The 27123-nt window shown below is 50.0% G+C and overlaps 1 protein-coding gene and 1 non-coding gene across 2 annotated transcripts; one reads left to right on the top strand and one right to left on the bottom strand.

Moving 5' to 3' along the window:
- The first annotated feature begins 12115 nt into the window (after positions 1-12115).
- LOC118601045 lies at positions 12116-12222 on the top strand. Its single transcript, XR_004950150.1, has one exon. It is a non-coding gene; the product is annotated as a U6 spliceosomal RNA (small nuclear RNA).
- Positions 12223-17001: 4779 nt separating this feature from the next.
- On the bottom strand, positions 17002-26232 carry SKOR1 (SKI family transcriptional corepressor 1). The gene is made up of 9 exons (XM_036218038.1): positions 26040-26232; positions 23612-25817; positions 22412-22502; positions 21370-21477; positions 20760-20831; positions 19292-19366; positions 18947-19021; positions 18371-18436; positions 17002-17819 (listed from the first exon to the last, which is right to left on the bottom strand). Exons 1-9 carry the CDS (start codon positions 26144-26146, stop codon positions 17725-17727), a joined length of 2895 nt encoding a protein of 964 aa, XP_036073931.1. The 5' UTR covers positions 26147-26232; the 3' UTR covers positions 17002-17724.
- Positions 26233-27123: the final 891 nt, after the last annotated feature.

The raw sequence follows: 27123 nt of genomic DNA, 5'->3' as shown, positions 1-27123 counted from the left end.
TGAGTATTAACCAGGGACCCAGTAAGATGCTACAACCAGTCCAAAGATGAATGCAAACAGGCACATTTATAAATCAAGAATATCTAAATGAATATGCAAATGGAGACAAAACCAACCTCTTCCATGGTGGGAGTCAATTGAATGTGCACTGTATTGAATTTTTGCAGGTCCCTAAAACATTTCTGCTGTTAGTTGGACTCATCCATTGTATTATGAAAGACTCAAGAATATCCTACACAACTGGTTTGCTATTCAAGGATAAAGGCATCATACAATCTCTGAACAGATCCAGCTGTTCATGCTACTCAAGATTGCCAGGAGGACACACTCATTGATTACTTACAAAAGTGGGTAGAAAGGGAATCACCTCCCCCAACTCTGTTTAAAAACAATATGGATAGTATGATCCCATTTTAGAGTAATATTAGTATATGCTAGGTGGAGCTATGAAGGGCTTTCATTACCTTTGAGGGTTTTGGGGTTTTTTTTGCAATGTTTGAATTATTTTAGATGAACCTATATTATTTTTATGTTTTTTAAAATAAAAAAGACTTTATGGGTGTTTTCAAATATTCACCAATGCAATCTTCCTGAAAGAATTACCTAAATACATACTCCAGCTGCCTGAAATATAAATCAAAACGAAGACTTTATTTAAGGAAATACAATGTGGCAGACTGTATTTTTTAAACATATATGTGTTCATAAACATATACATATATGTGTTTATATATGTTTACATATAAACATACATGTGTATATATATATTATTAAAAATACATAATAAATGGAGTCACTTAAAAATGGAGTTGGAGCTTCCATGCCGGAGGAACTGCCTTGTATGTCTTATGCCTCAAACATTTGGAATGTTAAAACAGGGCGAAATAACCTTTGGACTGGGCCTAAAGCAACCTTGAGTTCTGAAGAACTGTTTGCAGGGCTGACAAGAAAGCAGATATTATGACTACTGGGCTGAACATTAAAAACTTTCTTTAGAATTAGCATCACTATGTTATATTATCTGCACTAATAGAAATGCCTTCCTTCTATTGATGTGATTGTTCCCCTTCCCTTTCTCATAAACACCTATTGCCTTTGTCTCCTAATTGGAATGTTATTTGGGCTTCTGCCTGAATCAATGCTTCTCAAATAGCTATTCTTTTTGATATTAAATAAATGCTTGTTGCCTCCCATTTCGAAAGGCCTTTTATTTTTAGGTTAACAATGTGTACATGTGTGTATTTGGGAGCATCACACCTTTTGATCTTACAGAGTGAAGCTGACATACTTCCACTGAATCTGGGCGGGACTTTGGGTAACTGCCCTACTCAATAGGATGCAACAGAAGTGACACTGAATGGTTTCTGAAGTTAGGACATAAAAGGCAACATGGCTTCTACCTGGCTCTCTCTCTCTCTCTTGGGGGACACTTGCCCTTGGAACTCAGCCTCTACATTGTGAGGCTAGGCTACACAAGAGGTCATATGTGGGAGTTGCAGTTAATAGCCCCAACCAGGCCCCCAATTGGGTGACAGCCAGCACCAACCATAGGTGAACAAACCTTCATATGATTGAAGCCAAGCTAGAGACTCAAGCTTTTGAGTCTTCCCGTTGAGGCCTGAAGACGATGTGGAGGAGAAACAAGCCATCCCTGCTGCACTCTGTCCAAATTCCTGATGCACAGAAACCACGAGAGATAATAAATTATAATTGTTTTAAGCCATTACATTTTGGGTAACTTATGCTATGCAGCCATAGTAACCGGAACATACCATATACATGGAAACCACTTAAACATAGAGAATTCAATGTAAATAATCATAAACATGGTGAAAACTTGAATGTCAAATTCAAAACCAATTTTTGAGAAAAGAAGATCTACATAGTTTTTAAAAAGAGATATGATAACCTAAGCCTTTAATGGAGAGGCATGGAAGTAGAGAGCTGGAAAACTCCTCACCTTACCTTGTAAGGGAGGCAAAAATTATAAATTTATCTGGAATCTGATAGAGAAACATGAGTTCAAAAAAGTATTTTACAATCTTGAAGGTGTCGACAGAATTAAAATAGATTGTACTACTTCCAAATCACATAAGATTTTTTTAAAAACCCTCGTACATATCAAAGAAAGTAAAAAAAACAACAGAAACATAAAAAAGAAAAACCATAGATCAAAACATGAAAATAAACCCCAAACATGAAAATAAGACCAAACATGCCAGAAAAAAATATAAATGTATTGCACTCCCCTACTAAAAGCCAAAGACCCTTTATCTTGGTAAACACAATTTAATTACTATAATGTATCCATGTTACTGTAGTGGATAAGATATAGCTAAATAAAATTCAACTCTTTGCATCTGTAGTATTTGCACATTAAGTGAACACGCCTTCCAGACAGCCCCCTTGCCAGTCCCACTCTGCTCCCTGCTCTGTAAATGTCAAGGACCAGTATTAGTCCATGAAAGTGGACAAACTCAGTCTGATGAAAGGGCTGAGGCCAACAGAAGTGACCACGTCAGATAGCCATCCTTTGGGGTAGGAGGTGCTGCCCCATTTCCTGGCTGAGCAACCCCGAATAGTGAGTGAGAGTGAAATTTTGCTACTATATGCTTCTCGTCTGGAGGTTCTGGGCCAGTTTAGAGGGCAAGGCATGTAGAAGACACCTACTCTGTGACTTTGCCCAGTCCCACAGGCACATCATCAGGGAAAATTTCTCCCAGACTCCTGACAACAATTTATCACTTTTTATGAAAGGTTCTGAGTTTTTGTTTTTTTCTATGTCTTAATTAGCCTTTAAACTGGGAAGCTGGGAAACGGTATATGTCAAGGAAGATTGTTCTAATGTCATCTTAACTCTAAAATCCTGTTATTTGTCATTTTTAATAGGAGATGCTTTTTTTAAATGTGCGTATTAAACATCAGACGCTGTGCTACATGCTAGGAGTATAATAAAGTCTGGCCCCTTGCCCTGGGGAGGTGCTTAGGGTCTGAGCAGGGGGCAGGGGAGGAAAGAAAATAAACAATTTTAATATCAGACAGAAGCAAATAAACACTAAATATAGGTACCAGGTGGCAAGAACAGGGAGGAGGGGGCGATAAATGCTGATGGAGGAATGAGCTTTATGGGCCTCGCCCTGAGCCCAAGGTGTGTGCTGTCAGCATCCAGCGTCTGGGTCATCCCGGGGCAGCTCAGTCACTCTGAGAAGGCCCCTCCTTTGGGGCAGCAAGGTGGTGACTCTTGGTAGGAGTGTGGGGAGGAAGTAGATGACATGCGTCACATTGGGTCCAGGGGAAAGAACAGTGGCCCAGGAAGAGGCGGCATCATGCAGGAGACATCATGAGGACATCAAGGCTTCTGATGTTACCTAAGATGAAATGGTGCTAACGAACAGAGGGGAGAGTGTGGGCATTTTCTCAATGCCAGGTAGGGCAGGTGCTGGTTGGGTCTAGCCCCAGGAAACGTGGGTGGGAGTTTCAGTTACAAGGAGAGGGAAAAACTAGCATTTACTGAGGGCCTTCTCCATGCCAGGCACTCCAGAGAATTCTAATCTTCATAACGCTGAGAATATTTATTGAGCATCTACTATATGCTGAACAGTTTTAGGCACTGGGGATACAGTGGTAAACAAAGCAAAAACCCTGCTTCTTGTGCACAAATAAACAAATATTTGACATAATTTCAATGACAAATACTACCAGTATTAAGTACTATGAAGAAAAACAAAGGGAAAAGGAATGAAAGAAAGTGCTACTGTCAAGAAGTGGTTAGGGAAAGCCTCCTGGAGAAGGTGACATCTGAGCAGAGAAACCTGAATTAGCAAGAGAGAGAACCTTGAAGCATTTTGTGAGGCTTTCCTAGTCTAAAGATAAGAAACAAGCCTCAGAGAAGGGCAGTGGATTTCCCTCAATTCCAAAGTTCCTAAAATGTCTCTAGGAGTCTTCCTCATGAGAGTCTGGGTGCAGGTCGTGTACTCAGAGGCAGCGTCTGCCCCTCAGGCCCTCTGTTTAGACAGTTGTGGTCTCGCAGACCCTTAGACCAACCCACTTGGTACCAGGTCAATGTATTGGTTCCTCCCCTTTCTCTCCCTTTCTTCTCGCCCTCTTCCTCCCTCCTCTCCTTCTCTTTCCTCCCCCACTGCTTTCTCCTTGTTTTTACAACTCTTTATTATAAACAAACATTGGAAAGTTTATTATACATAAATACATAAAGGTTGTTTAATAAATAATTATATGGAGAACACCCGAGTAACCAGTGTGCATGTGAAGAAATGGCATTTTGTGGCCACCCCAGAAGCCTTCACGTGTTCCTTCCCATTTTCTTGTCATTTGTGGCAAACTCTTCCTTGTCTGTCATTTAACTATATATGTGTCCCTAAACAATGTAGTTTAGTTTCGTCTGATATTGAACTTCATATAATTGATATAATTCTGTATATGTTCTTTGTGTCTTTCACTCAACATCATGTTTACAAGATTCATCCATGTTTCTGGTTATATTAGTTTGCACAAGCTGCTATAACAAAGACTGGCTGGCTTAAACAACAGAAATTTATTTTCTCAAAGATCTGGAGGCAGAAAGTCTGAGATCAAGGTGCCAGGAGGGTCAGTTCCTTCTGAAGACCATGAGGAAAGGATCTGTTCCAGGCCTCTCTCCTTGGCTTGTACAGGGCCATCTTCTCCCTGTGTCTTCACATCATCTTTACTCTGTACCTCGCCCAGTACAAATTCCCTCTTTCTGTAAGAATGTCAGTCCTCCTGGATTAAGGCTCACCTGTTTGACCTCATTTTAACTTAATTATCTGTATAAAAACCCTATCTCCAAAAGTGGTCAGACTCCGAAGTATGTAGGGGGTTAGGACTTTAACATTTGGACTGGAGCGGGGTGGGGAGGGGACAGGGGTGGGGGAGGATGAGATACAATTCAACATGTAATACTGGATGTAACTGCAGTTCACTCGTTTTCAGTGCTGCACAGTATTCAGTTGCATGAATACACCACCATGTATTTATCCATTCTCCTGATGGGCACTTGCGTTGTTTCCAGTTTGGGGCCATTACAAATAATGCTGCTTTGAACGTTCTTTTACCTGTAACTCGGCGTACATGTGCATGAGTTTCTCTAGGGTTTGTAACTACAAATGGAACAAATGAGTCGTAGGGTAAGCTTATCTTTGATTTTAAGATATGCAAAGTTTTCCAAAGTGGCTATACCAATTTCTTTTCCCTCCAGCCATACACTCTCATAGCTCCATCACTCTATTTCCTCACCAGCACTTGGAATTATAGACTTCTCAGTGTTAAGTGTGAGGTAGTTTATTTTGCTTTCTCTAATGACTAATGAGGTTGAGCATATTGGCTATCTGGAGCTCCCATTTTGTAAATGCCTGTTCATGTCTTCTGCCCATTTTTCTAATTAGTTATCTTTTTAATTTTTAAATCCCTTCCCTTTCTGCACTCATAGCATTTTTATTTTATTTTATTTTATTTATTTTATTTTATTTTATTTTATTTTATTTTAAGAGCATAGTGTTAACTTTGCCAATGGAATTTGGTCAGTACTGTGTGATCCACCTTGAAAATTTTTAGTAACTTGAATCTCAAAGAACAAGTGTTAGAGGTTTCATTCCTTCATTCCCAAAAGCCCCTGGGCTTCTCATGCAAACATCCCAACTTCCCCTCTCCAACTTCCTACCTCCACATGTGGATAAAGCCTTACCCCCAAGTTACAGCATCCCCTCTTACCTGACCTGCCACTATGCTGCCCACACAGGATTATGACGAATTGAATGAAATAACGTGTAGATGTCCAACTAGTCTCTGGAACCTTGTACGCTATTAGTAAATATTACTTCCCTTCCCCCTTCTTGATGCTCTCCAGAAAAGAAGAGCAATGGCTAAGAGTAACACTGGCCGATTGTTACCTGAGTGCCAGGTGGTATGCCAAGGACCACTCATTCCCCATTTGTTGCCATTTTCTTCTTAGTTACAAATTTTATTCAGCGCAATCATGTGTGCCCTTTGCCTTTGCCACTTCCCTCCGTCCTGATGCCTGGGACTTGGGAGCTCTAACAGCCATCTTGGACCATGAATTATTGCCCTAAAGGATAAAGGAGCCTGGCCCTTTGCCATAGTGAAGCCATCAGATGAGACCTCGAAAGACAACTTGTTTCATGAGAGAAATTAACCTCTGTCATCTTAAAGCCACTGTTATTTAGCTTTCTATTTTATGAGACAGAACCTAATCCTGAAACTTATGGAAAATATATGTTTTCAGTTAAATATAAACAGGTGTTTGCTTTGAAGTAAGTTTTCCTGCTTCCATTAAAATCATTTTTGCAGGTCAGTACATAATAATATATTAAAATCTCCACACTCAAATTTATTTTTTCAAACAGCCCAGTATCAGTATTTTCAAGCTGAGTAATTATGACATGGCATCTTAAATAGCTAAAAAATTAGGATTTCCTATTATAGAAAGTGTTTCTTACCTTTATAAGTTATCTTATTTATGATAGCTACACATAGGTATATGTCAGGATACTCAGTTGGTAATGAATTCATTCTGTTTGAATTCAATTAGCAGCAAATACAAAGAGAATCCCACATAACTCAGCCAGGCTGTGTTCTGTTTAAAGTGAGACTCTCAAGTCATGGTCCCGACTCTCCATGACTAGAATGATTAAAATATAGGTCGTAAGTCACTTGTTAGATAGCAGGTTAATGTGTTTGGTCACTGAATCATTAAAATAGGAAGTGGCGTATATGTACTCACACATTACTGGGGGAGGCCACATGTAAGGGTGAACACTATGGATTCTGATTGTAAAGCCTTGGATGACTCATTTAACCTTTCTGAGCCTCAGTTTCCTCATCTGAAAATGGTGACTTATAACATGGATCTCTTGTGAGGATGAAATAAGAAAATGCATATGAAATGCTTGACGTAAAGGGAGCGCTCAATAAATGTTAAATAAGGTGAGTTTGTTTTTATTTTTAACTTGTCGATAATTTGGGGCAAAGAAGACCAATCTGTCACCAGTAGAAGGCCTTACTCCTTACTCGAGCCATTCGACCCATCCCTTAGCTAGGCCCCAGGGAATAGCAGCTGAAGCCCTAACCCTGACATCTTGTCCTGGGGTGGGTCCCTGGGCCCCCACCTCCCCAAGGCAACAACAGTCCACACCACCAAAACCCTGAAGAACTGTGTGTAAGTACAGATTAAGTTTTGGGTTTTATTTAAAGGTCCTAATTTCTGGATGTTTATTTTGGGGATTACAGTGGTGGCCTGAGCTACTTTAAGACATCATAAGTTGAAGTCTTTCCTTTACTTGCTGCTAAAGTTTAATTCAGTCTAATTATTTCATATGGCATCGACAATAATAGTTTCATAATTTCTAGTATATTAAGCACTTAATATGTTGTGTCATTTGAAATCACATATTAAATTCAGCAAAGTACATTTTAATGAGAGTTAAGTGGTGTGAAAATATTAATACGATGTGATGGTTCATCTTGGTACGCATATTTCATAGGTCTGTTCCTGATGCAAAAATGCCTTGCTCGCCAGGTAAGGGCAGCATTTAACCACCTGAGGCTAAAATGGGTGTTTAACAAGCCAACACTCCTACCCTCTGCCATACGGCACTTCACAGTGGGATTCATCATTGGGTCTCAAGACCCTATAAAGCATGTAGGGAAATTACTTCCATTTTAGAGATGAGGAAACTGAGGCTCATCACTGGGACACAAATATGGCCCTTCTTGGCTCAAAGCCGTTTCAGTATTTCCCTGTACCACAGCTGCTGTCAGTATAACCTGGGGGTGACTGATGACTGGACTCCAGGGCAGTGAGGATTTGGAGGTGTCACACTTCTCCCACACTGTAACCCCATACAGAGAAACTGACAGAGCCACAGAGACCTTGTACTTGTACTTGGACTTGGACTTGGACCCTCTTTCAGACCGTATCTTCCACACCTTAAACCTAAGCATCTTGTGTTCTTAGGCCATCCTGAGATTGTCAGAGTAAAGGGCCTCGAACTAAAATTAGTGAACCCTTAAGATGGCAACAGCTCAAAATAATCATGCAGCACTGGCAGGATTTATGGCAACAGAGAGATTTTAGAGCCTCCCAGAACCCCCAAACTGTACTCTCATATTCCATCTAGGCGCAAAGTTAGCCTTTGGTGTCAGAGAGATCCCAGAGCAAACTCCAGTGTGACTGACTAGCTGTGTCACTTTCTCTCTCTAGATCTAGGTTTTCCCTACCAGTAAAATAGGAATCATACACTCCTCTGTGCTTATCTCTGAAATATTGAAATGAAGAAGAAAAAAAAAATTGTTTTCACTTTTTAAAAAGTTTGTTTCATCCAGGTACTTGAAAAATTAAGATGAAGAGAGTACATTGTTATGTAGTGAGTATTTTTATCCCTACCATGTACTTCCCACATGGCCAGGCCTACTCTAAACATTTCACATGTATCAGATCATCTAATGTACTAGGGCCTTTCACATCCAGTCCTGCATCTAATCTTCAAACAGCCCTGCTTGGCAGGCAGCGGAGTTGCCATCCTACAGGTGGGGAATTGGCCAGATACTTAGGAAGTTCCAGGCACAAAGAAGAGATTTGGGGAATAGTGAAAGGCGTGGCCTGGGCTGTGCACCGCCTCCAAACGCAAGCTGGGGAAGAGGGAGGATTAGCAGGTGCCAGTTTGGTTGGGCACCTGGGATGGATTCAAATTGATGTAACCACAGCAGGGGCCAAGCAGAAGAGCAAGAGCTCCAGGCACGTAGGGGTTAGGACACTGGGAAGGAGGAACTCCAAGAAGTCTGCAGACTACAGCTGACCCTGCCTCTTCCCTGAGGCCACCCTCTGAGCTATGGGCATACAGACCGTGTTTTGCCTGTCCTACCCTCTCTCCCAGCTTTCTTTACAGAGAGGCCAAGGAGGAAACTTTGGAAAGAGTCATTCATACTGAGATGACTGCGGTGAGAAAGTACACTTGAAATGAGATGTTACAAAAACAAGGCTTTAAGACAGTGCATGAGCTGCTCAAAGGGACTTTTGGCAGCCTGAAGTGTCCTCTGTCACACCCAGGTCCCCTCCAGCTATGGTCTATGTCTGGGGCATTTGGAGCTTCTGGGTCAGGCCTGTGAACTCAGCATGTCCCTGTCCCATAATCTAGAGCAACACCTCCTGAAGTCACAAATGCCATTTACTCCCAGAGTGCCCAGAACACAGGTGGCCAAGGCTGCATCTCTCCATATCCTTGCTTCTTCCTCCCTCTGATGAGCTGATAGGAGTCCCTGGACCTTCTCACTTCAAATAAAATGATATATAAAAACCATTCGCTGCTCTCTGGCTGTAGGGGAAATACTACCACTTTAGAGAATCCTAAGATCTCATGTTTCCAATGACATTTTTTCACTATGAAACAGCCCAGTTTTCCATTTTTAGAAATCAAATTTAAGCTGGCTCTGTCCTCTCTCACTCATAGTAGTGGGAAATACTACTTCAGACAAGATTAGGAGAACCACTTCTCATCTCTTGGGGTTCTGCAGCCCAAGACTTTTGGGACTCAGGCCACCTGAGGTCTGTAGAGTGGAGTGAAGCCACAGCCCTGAGGGCTGGCGGGAACGTGGTTTCCACCACAGATCTGAGACTGCTGACCAGTGTCAGTCCTCTCTGGCACCCACACACTCCTTTAGCATCTGTCTCGTCAAGGACTATGAGGGCCTGGACTTCCCCAGAAGTCATGAGCCCCTTAGTTCTCCCTTCCTGAGTCCCTCCATGTGTCTCCTCTGCTTCAACTTCATGCCACATAAGACTCATTTCCTCCCCGCTCCCTTCCTCCACACTGGGCCTTCACTTCAGACTCATGGGCCAAGTGTTACATGGTTAAGCAGGTTCCAGACCCTAGGTCCACAACAGCCACCTTGGACTGTTCCTGGGGTCTTCATGCCCCAAGATAAACAGCATGCCCCGTCTTTCTAAACCTTAAAACAAAAACAGTGTTGAATTTTTTGAGACTAATTACAGTCTCAAAAAAAGTCCTTCAGTTACCCAGTTACGAAAATCACAGCATGTCAAAGCTCAAAGAGATGTTAAAGATCATCTCTGGAGCAGTTTCCTCACTTTGCAGAAAGTGAAATAAAACTAGAGGGGGTAAGGGAGTTTACCAAGGTCACAAAGACAGGTGCAGGGAGGGACAGGAACTACAACTCAGCTCTCTCTCCTGTACCACAAATGCTCAAAAAGAAACAACAACGACAACAAAATCACTTCTGGCTCAAAATAACACACGCTCATGTCCTAGAAATGGTGAACATTCTGGTCCATCTCCTGCTGATTTCCACAATAAAGCAGTTATGAACCCATGAGATGTACCTGTCGCCGTGACACATGTGAGCATCAACTGTGTCGAAAAGGCTCTCCTTCTAAATAAATGAATAAAAATGTGGATGCTAATTGAAGATTAGCATCATCTCCCATCAATGCTAATACACTTTTTCGTTATTTGCAATTCCCTTTTGTAAATCTGAGGGAAAGATCATTGCCCAAATTAGCTCTTTTCGCTCAATAAAGGCCATATTAGCATTTTGAGGTTTGCGTTTGCTTACTGATTATTTAGAAAGAGGTCAGATGAGAAGTTGGGCATCCTGCGCCTGATTTCCATTTCACTCTAGACAAGTTCAGGAATGGGGCTCCAAAGCCCCCAGAAGCCAGACCCACTGCACTCCCTGGCTGTGGCTGAGTAGGTCCCTCCACTCTCACAGTGGCCTCCCCTGAAAAACTGGCCCAAATGGGTAAAATTGACTCAGGTGGCTCCAAAGTCTTCCTCTGCCTAAACTCTCTGATCCTGGCTCCCTATCACCAAGTGACAGCTCAAATACCCCTTCTTCTCCTGTCCAGCCACACAAGTGGCCTTCATGCCCCACTCACTCTCTGTTCCCCATGTTCTTTCTTTCTAGCTGGGCTCAGCACTGACAATGCTCTTCCTGGCTCCATTGCTGGAATGGAAGCCCCATCTCCACGGCCTAGTGCTGATGTCACAGGTGCTGTATTTTTGGTGAAGGAATGAAGGCAGGAAGGAAAGTCTAAGCCGGTAAGACCTTGGGAGTATTGTCTAAGAGGTAAAGGGGAGGAGGTAGTCCTGGTCCCAAATCTTATCACAGTTCCACTGTGAAAAGATCAATCTTTGAAACCAGACTTGCATCCAAATCCCAACCTTCTTCACCAGTGGCAGGATAATTCTGGCCATGATAGTTTAACTTCCCAGAACCTCAATTTTCTAAGCTACAAATTGGGAAATAGGGGGTAGGGGGTACGTGGTTCTGATTGGTTAAGTGCCGAGCCCAGTGCTGGCTCAAAGGGTGGCAATCTTTCCTACACAGCCCCCACCTCTGAGTCACACTATGGAAAGCTTAGGCACCAAAGTGGACACCCACCCTCTTGCCCTTGGCTTCAAGTGCTTGAGAAACCCAGCGGCCCCGGCGACACGCCTTGGCCCATCCACAGGTGGCGTCCAGCCCCGAGCCGCAATTTTCAGCCGCCCATACCCAGGCTCTTCCGAAGGCTCCAGCACTCCCAAGGGTCGTAGGGACCCGCCCGACAAGGGGCTCGCAATCGTTTCGGGGTCCCGGACTGCACTTCTGCGAGGACCTCATAGGCATCACGACCCCTCGCCCCAAATACACATTTGCACCGTGTACAGGCTGCCCCGCGCAGTTTCGAGGTCCACAGCAATGCCACGTTCCAGGTGGAGGCAAAGGACCTACCGCTCCGCACCGGCCTCCCCAGCGCGAGAAAGGAACGCGGCAGCGTGCATCACGTGACGGAGCGCGGCTCCATCCGCTAGCTGCGTGGAGTTTGGGCGGGCAGAGAGCCAATTTCCCATGGTTCCTTCATTTGCATATACGCTGTAAGGGGGGGTCAGAGATGCAATTAAAACTAATGCGGACACGATCGTAAAGATATAATTACGGTATGTGTATTACATAAGGTCATATTTTCTTGAATATTTTGGAATTTAAAGTGGTCGATTTCGTCACCATAACTGTAAAAGTTTTCGTTTTCTTTGCTTTATATACTTTCTGAGACAAGCGTTACACCGTGCTCGCTTCGGCAGCACATATACTAAAATTGGAACGATACAGAGAAGATTAGCATGGCCCCTGCGCAAGGATGACACGCAAATTCGTGAAGCGTTCCATATTTTTGCAAAGGAAGTTTACTCTGGTGCACGGTTTGCATCTCGATGCAAACACTCTTCAGGTACAGGTTCTCTCCTTTTATTGACACAAAGAAAACATACTAGAAGACGGAATAAAAGAAGGTGAGGACAGTAGTCAGATTTATCTGTTGGCTGTGCTTTTTCCATCTGGCCTTTGGGTCCCCAGACTACCATCTTTTCCATCGTACCTCTGCTTCTCTCCGCAGTATCCTGAGTTATATGATACCTTTCACTTAAGGAAATGGCTTTGCCTAACTTAGTCCATTTCGAGTCCAAAACGACAAGAGCTTAGTGCTCTAATAAACATGAAATGATCTATAACATGAATGTGCAACAAGACTGACTCCTCCTGCTGCCTCCGAATCTTAAATAAATTAGCAAATCATGCCCACTCTTTATTGAGTATCTACCACGTCCTAGGGGCTTCACCAATATCTCATTTTAATATTCCTGACAGCCCTGCCCTGTGGGTGTTACTGTCACCATTTTACAAAAGACGCTGAGAAGTAACCTGGGCAAGATTATGTAATTTAGTAAGTGACTGAGGCAAGGCCTGATAAGACGTTTAAAGGCACAGTCCCTGTAAAGATCGAGGCCCTGTTCCCAGGCAATTCAAAAAAAAGAAGAAGAAGAAGAAACACTCCTAACTAGTAAGATAAGAAGCGGGACGGAGGGGTGGAAGTCCAACACAGTTCAGATTTCCTGTGATGACTTTGTCAATGTGTTTTGAAATATCAATTTCTTTCCAGGAGATAATCTGGGTGCGTATGCTTTACTGGTGCCTGAGCATACAGTAGTCCGCCCTGCTGTCCTTGCAGCCTCTGGAAGGCCAGTCCAGTGGTAGCACCGCTCGCAGGCTCTGTGCTGCGGAAGTCGCGGGAGAGAGTCAGAGACTGAGAGCCCCAGCACCGCCCCAGGGCAGCGACTGTTACGCTCCCCGCGGGCGCTGGGAGCTGCAGTGCAGCGTTCCATCAGGGACCCATTTATGTTCTCTTCAGTAGAGGTGAAATGATCCTTTTCAGGTAACAGCCGAGAATAGGAGTCTGTGGGACCACTCGTTGTGCCTTCTCCTTGGCTCACGGTTTCCAATGCATGGAGTTAGAGGACAATATTTGGTTTTCCTTTCTTCTCCCAACGATGCCTGGTTCTTCTTTGGAGGCCACTTCGGCAATTGGGCGAATGGTTTTTTAAATACCTCCTTCTGAGATGCCAAACAAGGAAACTACCAATGCTGGTGTGTCTCCCTCTCCTTCTAAAGAAACTCTTGGCATGACCTTTTATTGCACACCGGAAATTAGGAAAGATAAACAATTCCTACTCTTGGAAAACCCAGAGATCTGGCTGGCTCTCCTGGCTCTGCACATTTCTGTGAATTAGGTACACTTTCCCCACTCATGTTATGGAAGAGGAAGCTGAGGCACAGAGAGATTTAACTATTCGACCAATGTCACACAACTAGTCAGCAGCAGAGAAGAGACTCAGACCTAAGAAATCTGGCTACAGAATTTGTACAGGTAATCAAACACTACGCAAACTTTGAGGGTGAAGAGTAAGAGATAAAGCTGTTTAGAATTAATGGAAAGAGCATTCAGGTCCACTTCTGCCTTTACTGGTGTTCTGACTTCAAGAACAGAGTCTCATTTTTGCAAAGGATCGAGGCTATACTTTAGATCAGGGTGGACAGGTATGTGTTCCAAGACTTGGCAAAATGCAAAGAAGGGGCACCCTCTTTTGCATGAAAGTGGAAGAGGGATAAAGTTTTCCTATTCTAGGCTGGCAATCACTTACCTGACACCTGTCCCCAAAACTAATCTTATTGATGAAGGATTGATTATCTGAGCAGTAACCTTGTGCTTAATTAATGTTAGGAAAATGAGCTGTTGTCCATATAAGCACCTAAGGATTCCTTCCCTCAGACATTTCCAGCACACAGATGAACCACAAAGTTAGAACTCATTCCTCTAGACGACTCTTGAGCACCTGCGATGCACTGGACCTGTGTTGGAGGTCATAAGGGAGAGCAAGATGCTGCCCCTGTTGCCAGTGTACTTAACAGTCCTATGGGAAACAAGACACACACAACCAAGGATAACTCAGAGAGGTGAGTGTCCTACTAACTTCATTGACCAACTGACCAAGTGCTGTGGGGACATAGATATCACTCCCAAGAATCCAGGGGTCTTTCAGGTGTTTTGTTTTGTTTTGTTTTGCCAACAGATTACCCTTATTTACAGAGTAAATGAAGGTTGGGAGCAACCTCCTGGTTTCTCCCAGGGGAGTGAAAAATCTAGCAACCTGATGCTGTCTCCACTAGAACCTGTTTCTCACCCTGGATTTGCTGAGACAGGTGAAGATGGAGACCACCTGTCCCACTGCGGCACCCTATGAGGAAACCAGAGTTCCTCTGTTGAAAAAAGGAGTGGGAGGCTGAAAGCTCATGGTTCACCAGGTTCTTTACCCCAGAGGTTGGACTCCAGAGTCAGACCTCCTGTGGGAACCGCCGGGGGTCAAGGATGCGGAACCAAACACCCGGAAAGAACAGCCGGGAGGACATTCTGTGCCCCACAGCCAGCTCCAGATTCCCCAAGCCTCACTTTTTGTTCTTAAGACAAGGCGACCAAGTTTGGAGCCTTCGGACGCTGGCTGTAATGCCTAAAATGCATCGCAAGGTGGCAACGTTGTGGCGAGAAATTGACTTAAAAAAATCCTGTTTTTCTTTTTTTTCAAAGCATATTTTCCCTATTAATGTTTCATTTAACTTAATTAGAATCTGGTAAACTAATTAAAGTAGCTACGAGCCCTGCAATCAGCAATAATTCGTATAATTATTGATAATTACATCCATACCAATCGTTTGGTTATTAACATTTGGGGGAGAACAAACCACTTCTGAAGGATCGCGGTGCCCAAGAGGGTTTTTGCGACAGAGCTTTCTGGGTCGGATCCGCCTACATCTCCAATCCTCAGAGATTCTGGCCCAGATGGGGCGCCCTTTTCCGCAGGCCCCAGCTGCCTACAGCTTTTTTCTCCACTTGGGGGAATTAGGAAAGGAAAGGTGAAAAGGAATATTCGTGTGGGCCGCAGCCACGGAAATTCCTGTCTGGGTAATAACTATTGCCACATTTTACTAAGAAGGAAAGTGCGGCTTCCAAAGATGCGGTTGTACAAGGGAAGAAAGGCGCGTACACTCTCCAACACCCACGCTGCCCTGCCGGGGCCCAGCTCCGCTCGGCCCCCGCACGCCCTGGGGAGGCAAGTCACTTCTCTCTGGACATCAATTTCACCTTTGGTACAGCCTGCTCGGCCCATAGAAAATATTCCCGCTCCCAGGAGTGTCCCTGCGGAAAGATCTTGCATCTCGAGGTCCCTTCATTCCTCCGCGACCTCGCGGTTCCCCCGGCGCCCTCGGAGCCATTCTCACTCATGTCCCTTCTGTGTCTAGCTTGAGAACTCCGAGGCCCCCGTGCAGGGTGCGCTGGAGACTGGCTTCCGGCCTTGACCGCGTGGTCGGGTCCCGAGCCTGCCCCGCCCTGCTCGCCAGCTCCGTCCCGGTCCCTCTGAACGACCAGCCACCAAACTTCCCGGCCTAAGCTGCTCTTCGGACACCGCGGGACCGCACGCCCGCCTCCACGGTCTATGTGCGTGGGACCCCGCGCAGTCCCGAGACCAACACTTGGGGAAAGCCCAGGTGTATCCGGAGGGCGGGGTCCTCTGGGAGCTGGTTCTAGGCGCGCACTGCTGCTGCCCTGCGCTCTGCTTTCCTCCCAGAGCGCTTCCACACGGCGCGAGGAGAGGGGCCTACAGAGGCCAACGCGGAAGCCTAGGAAGCACAAATGGCGCGACACGGCACTCGGCTACTCAGCCGAGAAGGTGAAACTGGAGACCAGAGCTGCGTGGTTCCGAATATTGTGCACTCTCCCGTTCCATCCACACTTTCCCGCCCCCCAATGCGGGGCAGTTTCTATTCTTTATCTGTAGCTTCCCTAGCAGATGCGTTGTGGAAACTAAGGCTGACCAGAGGCCGGCGGCCAGGTGGGGCCTCAGCAACCGCGGCTCCCGCGCCCCGCCACGCGCTATCTGGGCCTGGCGAGCGCGGCGACTCCGACACCTGCGGCCGGTGGACTTCACCGTCCACCTTGGACTCCTCCATGTCTGCAAACACACTCCAACTAAAATGGACGGAACGTTAAACTTTGCCAGAGCTCCTTCGTGTCGCGGCTGGGCAGGCGAAAGGGCGACAGTGCCCCAGAGTGGAGCCTGGCTCTGCCTTTCCAGGTCTGCCCCGTCCAGGCTCATCCTCTGCACCTTGGCCTGCACCCCGCCCTAGCGCTCCAGGGCCAGGCCCGCGCCGTCTGCGCCTCCTGGCGATTCTGGTTGAACCTGGGATTCTGGGTAGCGCCCCGTCTCTAAGCGCCCTGGAGGTGACTTCTCAGGTGAGATAGGTGTGAAAAATGTCACGAATAAACTTGTCCCCTGCGAGCGCTCGAAGGAAGAGTCAGATACCAGGGTGCCAGGAACCATGCCATCGTAGACCTCTTTACCTGGGTTGCGGTACTAAACGCGGTGGACACGGGGGGTGGCCTGTGGGGCAAGCTGGGTGTGTCTGAAGGACTGGTGGAAAGGTCGGGCGCTCGCTGCTGCACACCTGAGGGGCGCGATTCTCAGCCTTGGCGCCCCGGAACCGTGCTGGGGTCCCTCACACTCCACCTGTTGAGCAGCTCTCAGCCTCCCTCCGTTCCCCTCCCCCTCCAACTCCCGCCTCCACAGCCTCAGGAAGTGACAGATTTTTTTTTTATTATTAAAAACAAAAGTCACGTATACAGGGTGGTCTCCCCAAACAGGCTCAAGGTGGTCTCCATCTCGTGAGTCAATTGTTGCCCTTTTTAAAGTGCTGTTACATCAAGAGGTTACAACAAAAAACAGACAAAGCAAAACCCAAAGGGGACCGCAAAACGGGAAGGGAAGTAGGTTCAGGAAAAGGAAGCAAAATTAACTTATAGCTTAAATAAATTAAAGTGAACCTAATACTGAACCGAGACTCACAGTACACTTATATCCATTGCACATAGCCACTTTGTCATTAGGAACAAGTTTCAGAAGTGGACAGGACAGGGAGCGCAGGGCCAGAGCCAGCGAAGTTGCTACATTTTAATCACAACTAGGGGTCCGAGGCTGAACGGGTTGGGGGAGAGGCCTCCCCCTTCTTATTCCCTCCTGTTCAGTTAACCCCATGAAGTCCCAATGCCCTGGAGTTCAACCGTGGGGCGAAGTGGTATTTACACTTGGAAACGGAGATGGGGCCCCGGACTGGGACGCCCGAAAAGGAACGAGCAAGGCCGAGGCACCCGGGAGGAGGGCGGGCGGGAGGCTGTATTTACATCGGTCCGGTCCAAATGGCTTGTTCCTCGCTCTCGGCCGCCGCGGCCGCGATTATTTACAAGAAGAGAGCAGCATGGCTTGAGGGCGCGTGGGCGCGGACGGGCCGACCCTAGGGCAACAGCGGGGGCTTGAAGGAGCAGTTGCCAGTGCAGTGGCGGGGCGTCAGCATCTTGCAGGAGAAGTGGTGCAGGGCGTCGTGGGCTTCTAGAGAGACAGTCGAGCGGGCCACGTTGGGTGCCTAGCCTGCCTGGCTTCACCGGCGTGGTCCACCCGTTCCCCTCCCCTTCACTTCCAAGTCTCACCCATCCCCTCTGGCTCAGTGGTTCTGAAGCCAGTGAATCAGAAGATGGTAGGAGAGTAGGAGAGAGATCCTGGGGATTCAGAACCACTGCTCTGGTTCAATAGCCCCATTTTACAGAAGAGGAAACTGAGGCACAGAAAGAGGTAGGTCCATCTGCACAAGGCCAGATTTGGACCTTTGGACCCGATGGCAGATTTTCCAATGCCCAGAGCTCAAGGGGCTCTTTCTCCCTAACCCACTCTTCTAGGATCATTTCCCCCATTAAATAATAATAAATAATAAAAATAATAATAAATCCTATTTCCCTCCTCTCAGCTTCTGATCCATGTAGACCTGGCTTTCCTCTCTCACTACCTCTCCCCCATTCATTTATTTATTCAGTCGATCGTTCATTCATTCGCGGACACAGCCCTCGCCTGGAACCCCTCCTATCTTTGTTCCCCGGCTTGCTCACCTTTTAACTTCTGCTGGATGGCATAGCGCGCCTTCCGCTCTTGGTCAAGTTCATTACACAGAGTGTCTGGAAGACATAAGGAGGGGCTGGTGAGGAAATGAGACCACCCCCAGGCTGGCCGGGGTCACATTCCGGGCCTCACCCTCTCCCCAGCTCTCATCATCTAGCAAAAACAAGTTCGGGAACTGAGGGAGGGGGTATCTATGCTCCCAACTGCAGCCTGGTGGAGGGAGGAAATGGCCTGGGATGGCGCTTAAAGGCAGACGGATCTAACCAAAATTAAAGCAAACTTGGGCATTACTTCCCAGGTAATTTTACGCCTCGATTTTTAATTTAGAAACCATGGAAATTGCCGCGATAAGAAGTTCAATCACTCCATGTAATGATGCCTGCAAGCCGTTTGCTGGGCTCGCTTGCCATTCTGAGGCTAATCAGAGTATACAAAGGATATTAAATAAAAAAATAATTGTTAAATTACCTTCAATTTAAATCCAAATGACTGAGCCAACATTGCGGCTCCTGCCAGACGAGAGGCAGTTACGGCCCGTGCACGCGCTCACCTGACTCCCGTCTTACCTCTGACAATTTGCAGCTGTTGCACCATTTCTTCTCGATAAGCCAATTCTCTCTTCATTTGATCCTGAAAATTATCTGTGCAAATTGATTAAGTGAGAGCTGTTATGCACAGCCCCCTCCTCGGCCCCATTTCCCCACTCCTCACCCTCTCCCCACCCTCTCAGTTTTTGGCGTGGCAGGAACCCCCTGGCATGGAGAGTTCAGTGGCTTCGGCAGGGCGCACAGGGCACCTGCCTGACATGGGGTTCTGGAAGGAGGCCGGGAGCGCGGGAAGAAGGTTCAGGCCACGAGGTGGGGAGAGGAGGGGAGAAGTGTGTGAAATGAGGTGGGTCGGGATGGGGGTACCTTTAAGACTCTGAAATTCTCTCTCCAGCTTCTTGCGCAGCTCCATTTGCTCCAGGAGCAGCTTTTGCAATTCGTCTGTGAGAGGGGTGAGAGTGGGAGGTAAAGGAGAGGGGTGTGCAGGAACCAGACAGCCCAGAGTCACCCAGGTTCTGCCCCCGCCAATTACCCTGAGATAAGAATTGGGGCCAGTGGGGTTGGTAGGTAGAAGCTCTTAGCACTCAGTTTTCCCATTTCCTCCCAAAGTATTTGGGTAAGAAAAGGGGTCTGGGAGATAGACTGCCCAAGATAATCAAATTTGGGATGGTAGAATGCATATTGTACTTCTAGGTCCTGGCTCAAGGCATTAAACCAGTGTGACAACTGCTTTAAGTTGTTCCTACTCCCTAACCTTAGAGGTTGGCCCAGGAGGACTGGATTTCCGTTTCAAAAGACAGTCCTAGTCTCTCCTTTCAATGATACAGGACAAGGAGAATCTGGTCAAAGCCTTGGACCCTGATCGTGGAAAAATACATATACTCACAACAATGTGCTTGCAATTTCAGGAGGTACCCAGACCTCAAATTCATGCTAAGAACACTCATATAAAGCACCAGTGATTTTGAAGGTAGTTGCATATCCTGTAAAATCTGTAACTAGGCAGATTAAAAGACTGCCAATGCTTTTCTCTCTCCACATTCCAATTCCCAAGCCCATCCAAGGGCTGGTTTGGGAAGAGGGGAGCAGGAAGGTTTGTAAATCCTGTCAGTGCCCCAGAGACCAGTTCCAGAGAAGTGGGAGGGGGCTGCCCTGACTATGGAGCTATTGGTATCTGGGTCCTCCCTATGGGGAGGCTCTCTGAAAAATCTTTCCCTCGCAGAACACACACACACATACACACACACACACACACAATGGGAGATAGAGGTCAAAAAGTGGGGTTTCCAGCTCCTTTCCTCTGTGCCTCAAGCCCTACTCTCCCCTGTGCAGGCTGAGCAACAACCCCAGGATTCTACTCAGCCAAAAAGTTCCATCCTCACCCCATTTAGGGTAGAGCGAGTGGTTATGCATTAATTCTAGGAAAAATTAACCTCTCAAATATTCCTTAAGTAAATGTCTCTTACAAATCTTGCTATTCAGAAAGTCATGTTTTCCAGTGAGTTTGGGAGACCCAGATTGTCCTGTCTGATTGTCTACATGCATTAAGTTCTGAGGATCATTACCCATTTCTCTTTCTCACTTGGCTGTTCAGACAGGCATGGACTTGGGAACTCAAACTTTCAAGAATGTCTGGGGCTTTAGTTCTCTCTAGCCACCCTCTACCCACATACACACCTGTATCAGGATAATGCAACCTTTTCATTCAGTGAAAACTGATTCTTCAAGAGCTCTGCTTTCTCACTCTTAGACCTACACGAATAACACCCCATCTACAAGAAGGGCCCATCTCCCCCAGGCACATTGTAGTCCCATTTCACAGATTTAACCTCACCTCTGGCCAGGTTCTCGATATCTTTCTCCACTAGCTGAGTTCCCGTGACATCAAGGGTGAGCCCATCTTCGCCTGGGATACAAGGGCAGGTAAGAGGGGTTCTGTCCTGGGAGAGGTCTTGGGAGGGGAGGAGTGAGCTTCCCGGGCACTGCACTAAGTCAGGGACCTACTCCAGGCCCTCTGCCTTTAGAGGAGACAATTGCAGGCATCCAGTACTATCCACCTTCCAAGGCACCATTTTAGGGGTGTGGCCATCATTTTAAAGAGGGACACCTTGTAGGAGAGTGGACCCAAGGAAGACGAGCTATCGTTAGGGCAGGAAGTGTCCTTCGACTTGTTCCATGTTGGTTATGGTGTCCCTCATTTCCTTCTAATATGCCCTCTTCTCTTACCCCAAAGAGCACCAAACTGACCAAGGAGATAAGCAACTCAAAAGTTGGCCTGCATCTTGCCCGCGTTGTTTAAATATTTATCTACCAGTCTCAGGAGGAGACCGGCGGCCGCTTACGCTTGATTGAAAGCCTTCCTCGCAAACCAAAGCCAGTGGGAACCTGGGCAGCCTAGGCCCTAGCCCACGACTGGGGGAGTGCGCGAGGGTCCTACGACTCACCTCGGTCTGTATTTGCAGGACTTGGCTGGGAGATACTCCTTTGGTCTGGATAGGATTTCCTCGTTTCCAAATCGTCGGCGGTCGAGTGATTGTCTTCCTTATCTGGCTCTTAAAGGCAATAAACCGAGTTTCAAGGAGAGGCAAAGAAACCGTGACCCGGATACGGCCAGAGCTGCCGCGGTCGGGGCGCCGGAGCCCTAATTAAAAGCGTCGTGGCTGCGGCTGTTCCCGGCTGTGCGCCTGGGCTCGCACCCTCAGGCTTTGGGCCGGGCACCCCCTCCCCCGCGCACGGTCTGATCTCCTCCGGCTCCATGCCCCCTCCCCAGCCCCTTGAAAAATAGCAATACGAGCAACTGAGCCCACCAGGGACAAGCGACCTACATCGCGCGCTGATACTAGGGCACCACGAGTGCGCGTGGCCGCCGAGTCCGCCTGAGCCGCTCCTGTCGAGAACGCGGCCCAGGCGGTGCCCGTGGGGGTGGTGGCGGCGGGGCAGACGTCTCCTGGACTCTGCCTGCCCGCATTCCCGAGGCTCGAGGCCCCTCCTCTGCGAGCCACTGGGTCCCTCGCGCACCTGTAGGGCTCCCCCACCCTAATGGGGCTGCAGCTACCAAGAAGCATCAGGAGCACCCAAGTGCACAGCCAAGCGCCCCCACCATCCGCTGGACCCGGCCTGAGCACCGGGGACCTTGGGCCAAAATCACTTGCCGAATAAATGAGAGGACTTTAAAGGGGTGCCGGGAGCGATTTTTAAAACATTTTAATCCAGTGTATGAGGTGTACGTGAGCGTGTGTTTGTGTGCTGGCGAGGGAGGCTTGTTGTTGTTAACTAAATGATGGAAGTTGTTGAGAGTTCTCACTTAGCTTCCTCCCCGCCCCCCCCCCCGATTGTTTTTCTTTCCCTCTCCCTCTTTCTCTCCCTTCCTCTGCCTCTTGGCTCCTCTCGTCTTCCCTCGCAGTCTTCCCCTGGCCCCGGCCCTCTGCCTGCTGTCCCCGTGTCACATTGGCCAGCGATCTCCGCAGGGGGGCCTGGGGGCGTTACCATGGGCCTCCGGGGTGCAGAGGTAGGAGGCCGCGGGCCCCAGCGCCGCCGCCGCGCTCTTCACATGCTCGTCCCGCTCTGGCGCGTACACCTGTGCCAGCCAAGAAATGACAGGCGGTTAGAGGGACGCTTGGCGGCGGATGGGAACGGCCTATCCTTGCGCTGCAGCCGGGAGGGAGTGCTGGGGGGTGGCGGAGGTGGCGGAGGTCGGCTCGCGGGTGGGACTGAAGCGCCCCGGGCGGCGGCGACGCACAAGGAGCAGTCTTGCGCCCTCTGAGGCTGCATCACTGTTGTAGACTCGGGGTAATTATTAGCGCCCTAGAGAAAATTATACAACACACAAAGCGGCTCCCAAGCCAAGGGCGGGTCAAAGCAGCCCCTCACCCGCTTCACCCGCCTTCTTTTCCGCATCTTCCCTCTTGCCCGCTCCGGGTTCCCGGCATAAATGACGCCTTTCGCATCTGGCTAACGATTCGTGTTTTAATGGACTGAATGGAAATGTACAAGTGTGCGCACCCACTTTCAAATAGCCAACGATTCGGGCTTAGCTGCACCCCCCCCCCCACCACACACACACACACCCGAACCCGCGACCCCGACAACCCGAGAGCCCCTCTCACGCCTTGCACACGGTCTCGACAGCTTCTCGCCACGAACCCTGTGGTTCTCAAGGTGGGAATTGGAAGAGGCTCGGACAACTACTAGTTGGCGTGGAAGAAGATTCCGGGGCCCGCGTATGGCAGTGGCCCTGCTCGGGGAAGAGGTCGCCCTCTCTTTACCCGTTACTCTTCCCGGAGGCTTTGATCCCTATCCAGGCGATTGTGCTACGGGCCTGGCCTCACGAGCACTTTTCTCTGGTTTTGGGTCCCTTTCTCTCTTCCTCTTTCTCCCTCCAGAACCCTTTTATTTCTCTTTCTGTCTCTGCCTCTCTCCTCATTACTCCCATCACTGAAAAAACCACACGCGTTTCTCAGACCTGCCCCCAGGATCTTCTAAAACCCTCAGCTGGGGGTCCCAGAGAGTACAGCTCCACAGTGCTCCTAAAGCTGGGTCTATCCAGAGAACAGTCGGGGCCTGCTGCTCCAACGCTCGCTCAGATTAAAATTCCCAACCCTCACCCGGCCAGCGCCGGGCTTGCAACCCCGTGGTGCCGAGGGGTAAGCAGGAAGGAGCCACCAACCCGGCGGGCGCGGGGCTCACCTTGGCCGGCGCCGGGCCCCCCAGCGGCCCGCAAGGCTCTCGCAGCTCATAGCCGCCGCTCGGCGGGCTCCTCTCGGGTCTCCGCACCACGTCGTCGGCCGCCAGGTCCCCAAATGCGGACCGGCTGGCTGGGGGCAACACGGGGCGACGCCGGAGGTGAGGACTACCGCCCTCGGGAGAGTCTGTGGGACCGTCGACACCCGAGGAGGTAGTAGACGGGGGCCCGGCGGGCTGCTCGCCATCCGGGCCGCATCCTGCGCTGGGTGCACCCGTCGCGCTGGGCTCGTCCTCGTCCGGGGCGCCCTCGTCGTCGGGGAAGCGGTTGGACTCCACGTCCACCTCGGGCTCATCGGCAGTGTCCACGTCAGGTGAGGCAGAGTGGTAACTGGAGCTGCCTTCGCTCAGAAAGTCCGGACTCACGTAGCCGCCGCTGGCCCCTGCTCCCGGCCCCGGCCCCCGAGCAGGCCCAGAGCCGTATGCGTCACGGGTGCTACCGTAGAGCTTGGCAATGCTCTCTGCGTCCTTGACCACAGGTCGGAAGGCTGACACATAGGAGCCTTTTCGTGCCGCCGGCGGCGGTGGCGGCAGTGGGGCCAGGGGGGGCGGCAGTGCCTCGTCTGCACCTTCCTCGTCCAGCGGCCCGCGGGACAGCACGCTCGGGCAGCGCTCCTCTCCGCCCAGGCCGCCCTCCTTGGCCGGCTCGGCACTGTCCAGGGGTTCCGGGCCGCCGCCTCCTGCAGCCGCCGCCGCCGCCGCCGCTGCCGCTGCTACGGCGGCCGCCACGGCCTTCGCTTGGCTTTGTGCAGCTGGATAGGGCGGCACTGGGAGGCTCCCTGCCGCCGGCCAGAACATGGGAAACGTCGGGTACACGGTGGCTGCGGCGGCCGCTGCAGCCACGGCCGCAGCGTCCTTGGCTGCCCCTGAGGGCTGGTGACCCCAGAACATGGCGCCACCGCCCGGGCCAGCTCCGGCCCCCGGGGGCAGGTGGCCTGTTCCTGGGCCGCCCGCACCTCCTCCAGTGCCCGCGCCCCCGCCGCTCCCGCCTGGGCCGCCTTTGGGTTCGCCTGCGCCTAGCACCGGGTCGTCCTTTTTGGGACAGAGGCCGAAGGCCGTGGGGAAGCCGTAGGGATGAGGGAAAAGAGGCGGGGGTAGCTTCTGCAAGAGACCAAAGCCCTTGCTGGGCACTGGGATCACCGGGTAGCTACGTACGCCGGCGCCGCCACCAGGCCCTCCAGGGCCCGCGGGGCCGCCAGCTCCCGCTGCCAAACCAAGTCCCCGCTGCGGGTGGGGAGGAGGCGGCCCAGGAGGCCCGGCAGCCTCATCTTCGCCACAGCGCAGGCTTTTGTGGGGCGGCGGGCCTGGGGCCATCTCGGCACCGCACCCCGGGCCTCCCCCGCCGCCGCTGCCAGCACCACCTTTCCCTTGCCCACCCGCCCCTCCATTAACGCCACCGCCACCGCCTCCTTGTAGCGAGAAGGTCCGCTTGCGCGTGCCGCCATTGAACATGGCCTTGACGTCCTCCCAAGCGTGGCTCAGTTCGTCTGTGGCCGACTTGTCACTGAGTTTAAGGTGACGGCGCCACGAGTTGAAGTTGGCAGCGTCGGGCTGCGTATACTTGGCGTCAGGTGTGCGGTGCGAGTGGAAAATGAACTTGTTAGGCGAAAAGTACATGCTGCAGTAGCCGCACTTGATGCACTTGGCACGAGAGCTATTGTAACGCGCGGGGATGAAGCTGCCACGCGAGCCCCACGCACACTCATGCACCACATCGAAGGCGAAGTTCTCAGGCAGCTTAGGTGGCTTGTGCTCTCCCAGGAACGACTTGCACAGGCGTTCGGCCTCACGCTTGGTGATCATGCCGCAGCGGCGCGACGAGATGGGCATGGCCCCGGCCCGACGCAGTATCTCCAGCTGCACTGGCGTGCACTGCACACACGTGATGCCCAGGGCCACACGGCGGTTGTGGATCTCATTGTAGCTGTAGTTCTTGAGGAGGGTGTTGGAGATCTGCGCCAGGCACAGGCGCTCCTGGCCGTCGATGACCAGAGACACGATAGGCACTCCGTACAGCGACGTCTCGCCCACCTGATTTGGTTTGAGAGCGCTGGAGCCCGAGTAGGGCTGCAGCTCCTGCTTAGAATTGGGCGAAGAGTTGCCCTCGCGCCCCGGCCCCAGCTGAGTGGTGAGAGCCTCCATGCCGCCGCTCCTGCGAAACAGAGAAATCAGAGAGCAGATGAGCCATTTTCAGCGCCGCCGCGGCTCGGGCCCGCCCAGCGGGGCGCGCCGAGTCGGGCGCGCGGGGGAATCTTGGCAATGGGGAGTCCAAGCTCATTCGCCCCCTGGACGGGCGCCTTTTGTTATTCAGACGCGTGCTGGCGCCGGAACAAAAGCCCCCGGGGTTTGGGGGAGGAGAAGGGGTAATTGAGACCTCAGGAATGCCCCGGCAGCTAGGAACGCAATCCTATTTTCGGAATGGGGTGGAAGTGGAGCCCAGAGACAGAGAGTGACTTGCCCAAGGCCACACAGCAAAGACATTGCTAAAACCAGCCTTCTCGGCGAGGAGATTCCTGCTCCTTCGGCCACCCTCGCAGCCTGCCCTATCCGCCCCGGTCCTGAAGCCCGGACTTTGGGGACCGGCCGCCCCTCTGCTCAGTCGCGCATGCACGCGGGCGGGGGTAGAACTTGAAGGTGTTGGGAGGAGGGGCAGTCACTGCCCAACTCCAGACAGCAGGGGGCGGGGGGGGGGGCGGGAGGGAAAGAGGAGGGTCTCCAGGCTGTGAGGGAGGGTGGAGAGACTGAGGCGACTGCTGTTCGCGGTGCTGAACCCGGCTCTCTCCAAGCAAGCCGTGCGCGCCCAGCTCATCCAGCTTGGTGCAGGGCCGGCTTCCCGGGATAACCGCACTGGTTTCCGCAACCCGAGCTTCTCCTCTCACGCCTGGAGCCCCGCGTTCTTTGAGCAGAGGGATTCCGGCTGGAAATAGAAACCATTTTCTTTCCAGCCATCAGTGAGACCAGGGTCACGCAAGTCCTAAGCACATTTTCCGCATTTTTAGTGGCGTTCCAGACCAAAGCTGGTTTCTATCCAGGTCAGCACGTGAGACGGAGAGGTTATCAAGGAAGTTTCTTAGGAGCCACTTCTCCTTCACTTCTAACTGTCCACTCTCTAAGTTTTCCTCCTTCAGATATTCTGTTTTCGTTCAAGCCAAATGCAGTCTCTCTGGACTTCCTCTTTTTTTGGAGGGGTCTCTTCTCTGAGTACCCGTCATGCCAGGGTGTCCTGCTCATATACTGGCCCGTCTCCGAAGCCACTATAAGGCTCCAGTTCAAAAGTAGCTGCCCGTATCATGCTTTGTTTGCTCGCCGAGGGAGAGAAGTAGCTGGGCCCGTGGACCTCAGCAATGGAAGGACGGGGAGACTGATGCTTGGGGCTCTCTAGGTGGCGGGGCCCAGCCACGTGTCCTCAGACACCGAAGGCTTCCACCAGGCTCATTGCTGCAGGTGCTCCTACGGCC

The sequence above is a fragment of the Rousettus aegyptiacus genome, unplaced genomic scaffold, assembly GCF_014176215.1.
Source record: "Rousettus aegyptiacus isolate mRouAeg1 unplaced genomic scaffold, mRouAeg1.p scaffold_m13_p_3, whole genome shotgun sequence".
In the NCBI taxonomy this organism is placed as follows: Eukaryota; Metazoa; Chordata; class Mammalia; order Chiroptera; family Pteropodidae; genus Rousettus; species Rousettus aegyptiacus.
This window is presented reverse-complemented; position numbering and strand designations above follow the sequence as displayed.

What these genes read in the sequence shown, in the direction of transcription:
- SKOR1 (XM_036218038.1), bottom strand. Translation starts at nt 26,146, where the DNA reads ATGTCTTTGCTGTGTGGCCTTGGGCAAGTCACTCTCTGTCTCTGGGCT. An exon ending in GCTGCCGGGGCATTCCTGAG is followed by an intron (nt 25,818 to 26,039) that starts GTCTCAATTACC and finishes TCTGTTTCGCAG; the next exon opens with GAGCGGCGGCATGGAGGCTC. An exon ending in TCCTGCAAATACAGACCGAG is followed by an intron (nt 20,832 to 21,369) that starts GTGAGTCGTAGG and finishes CTTGTATCCCAG; the next exon opens with GCGAAGATGGGCTCACCCTT.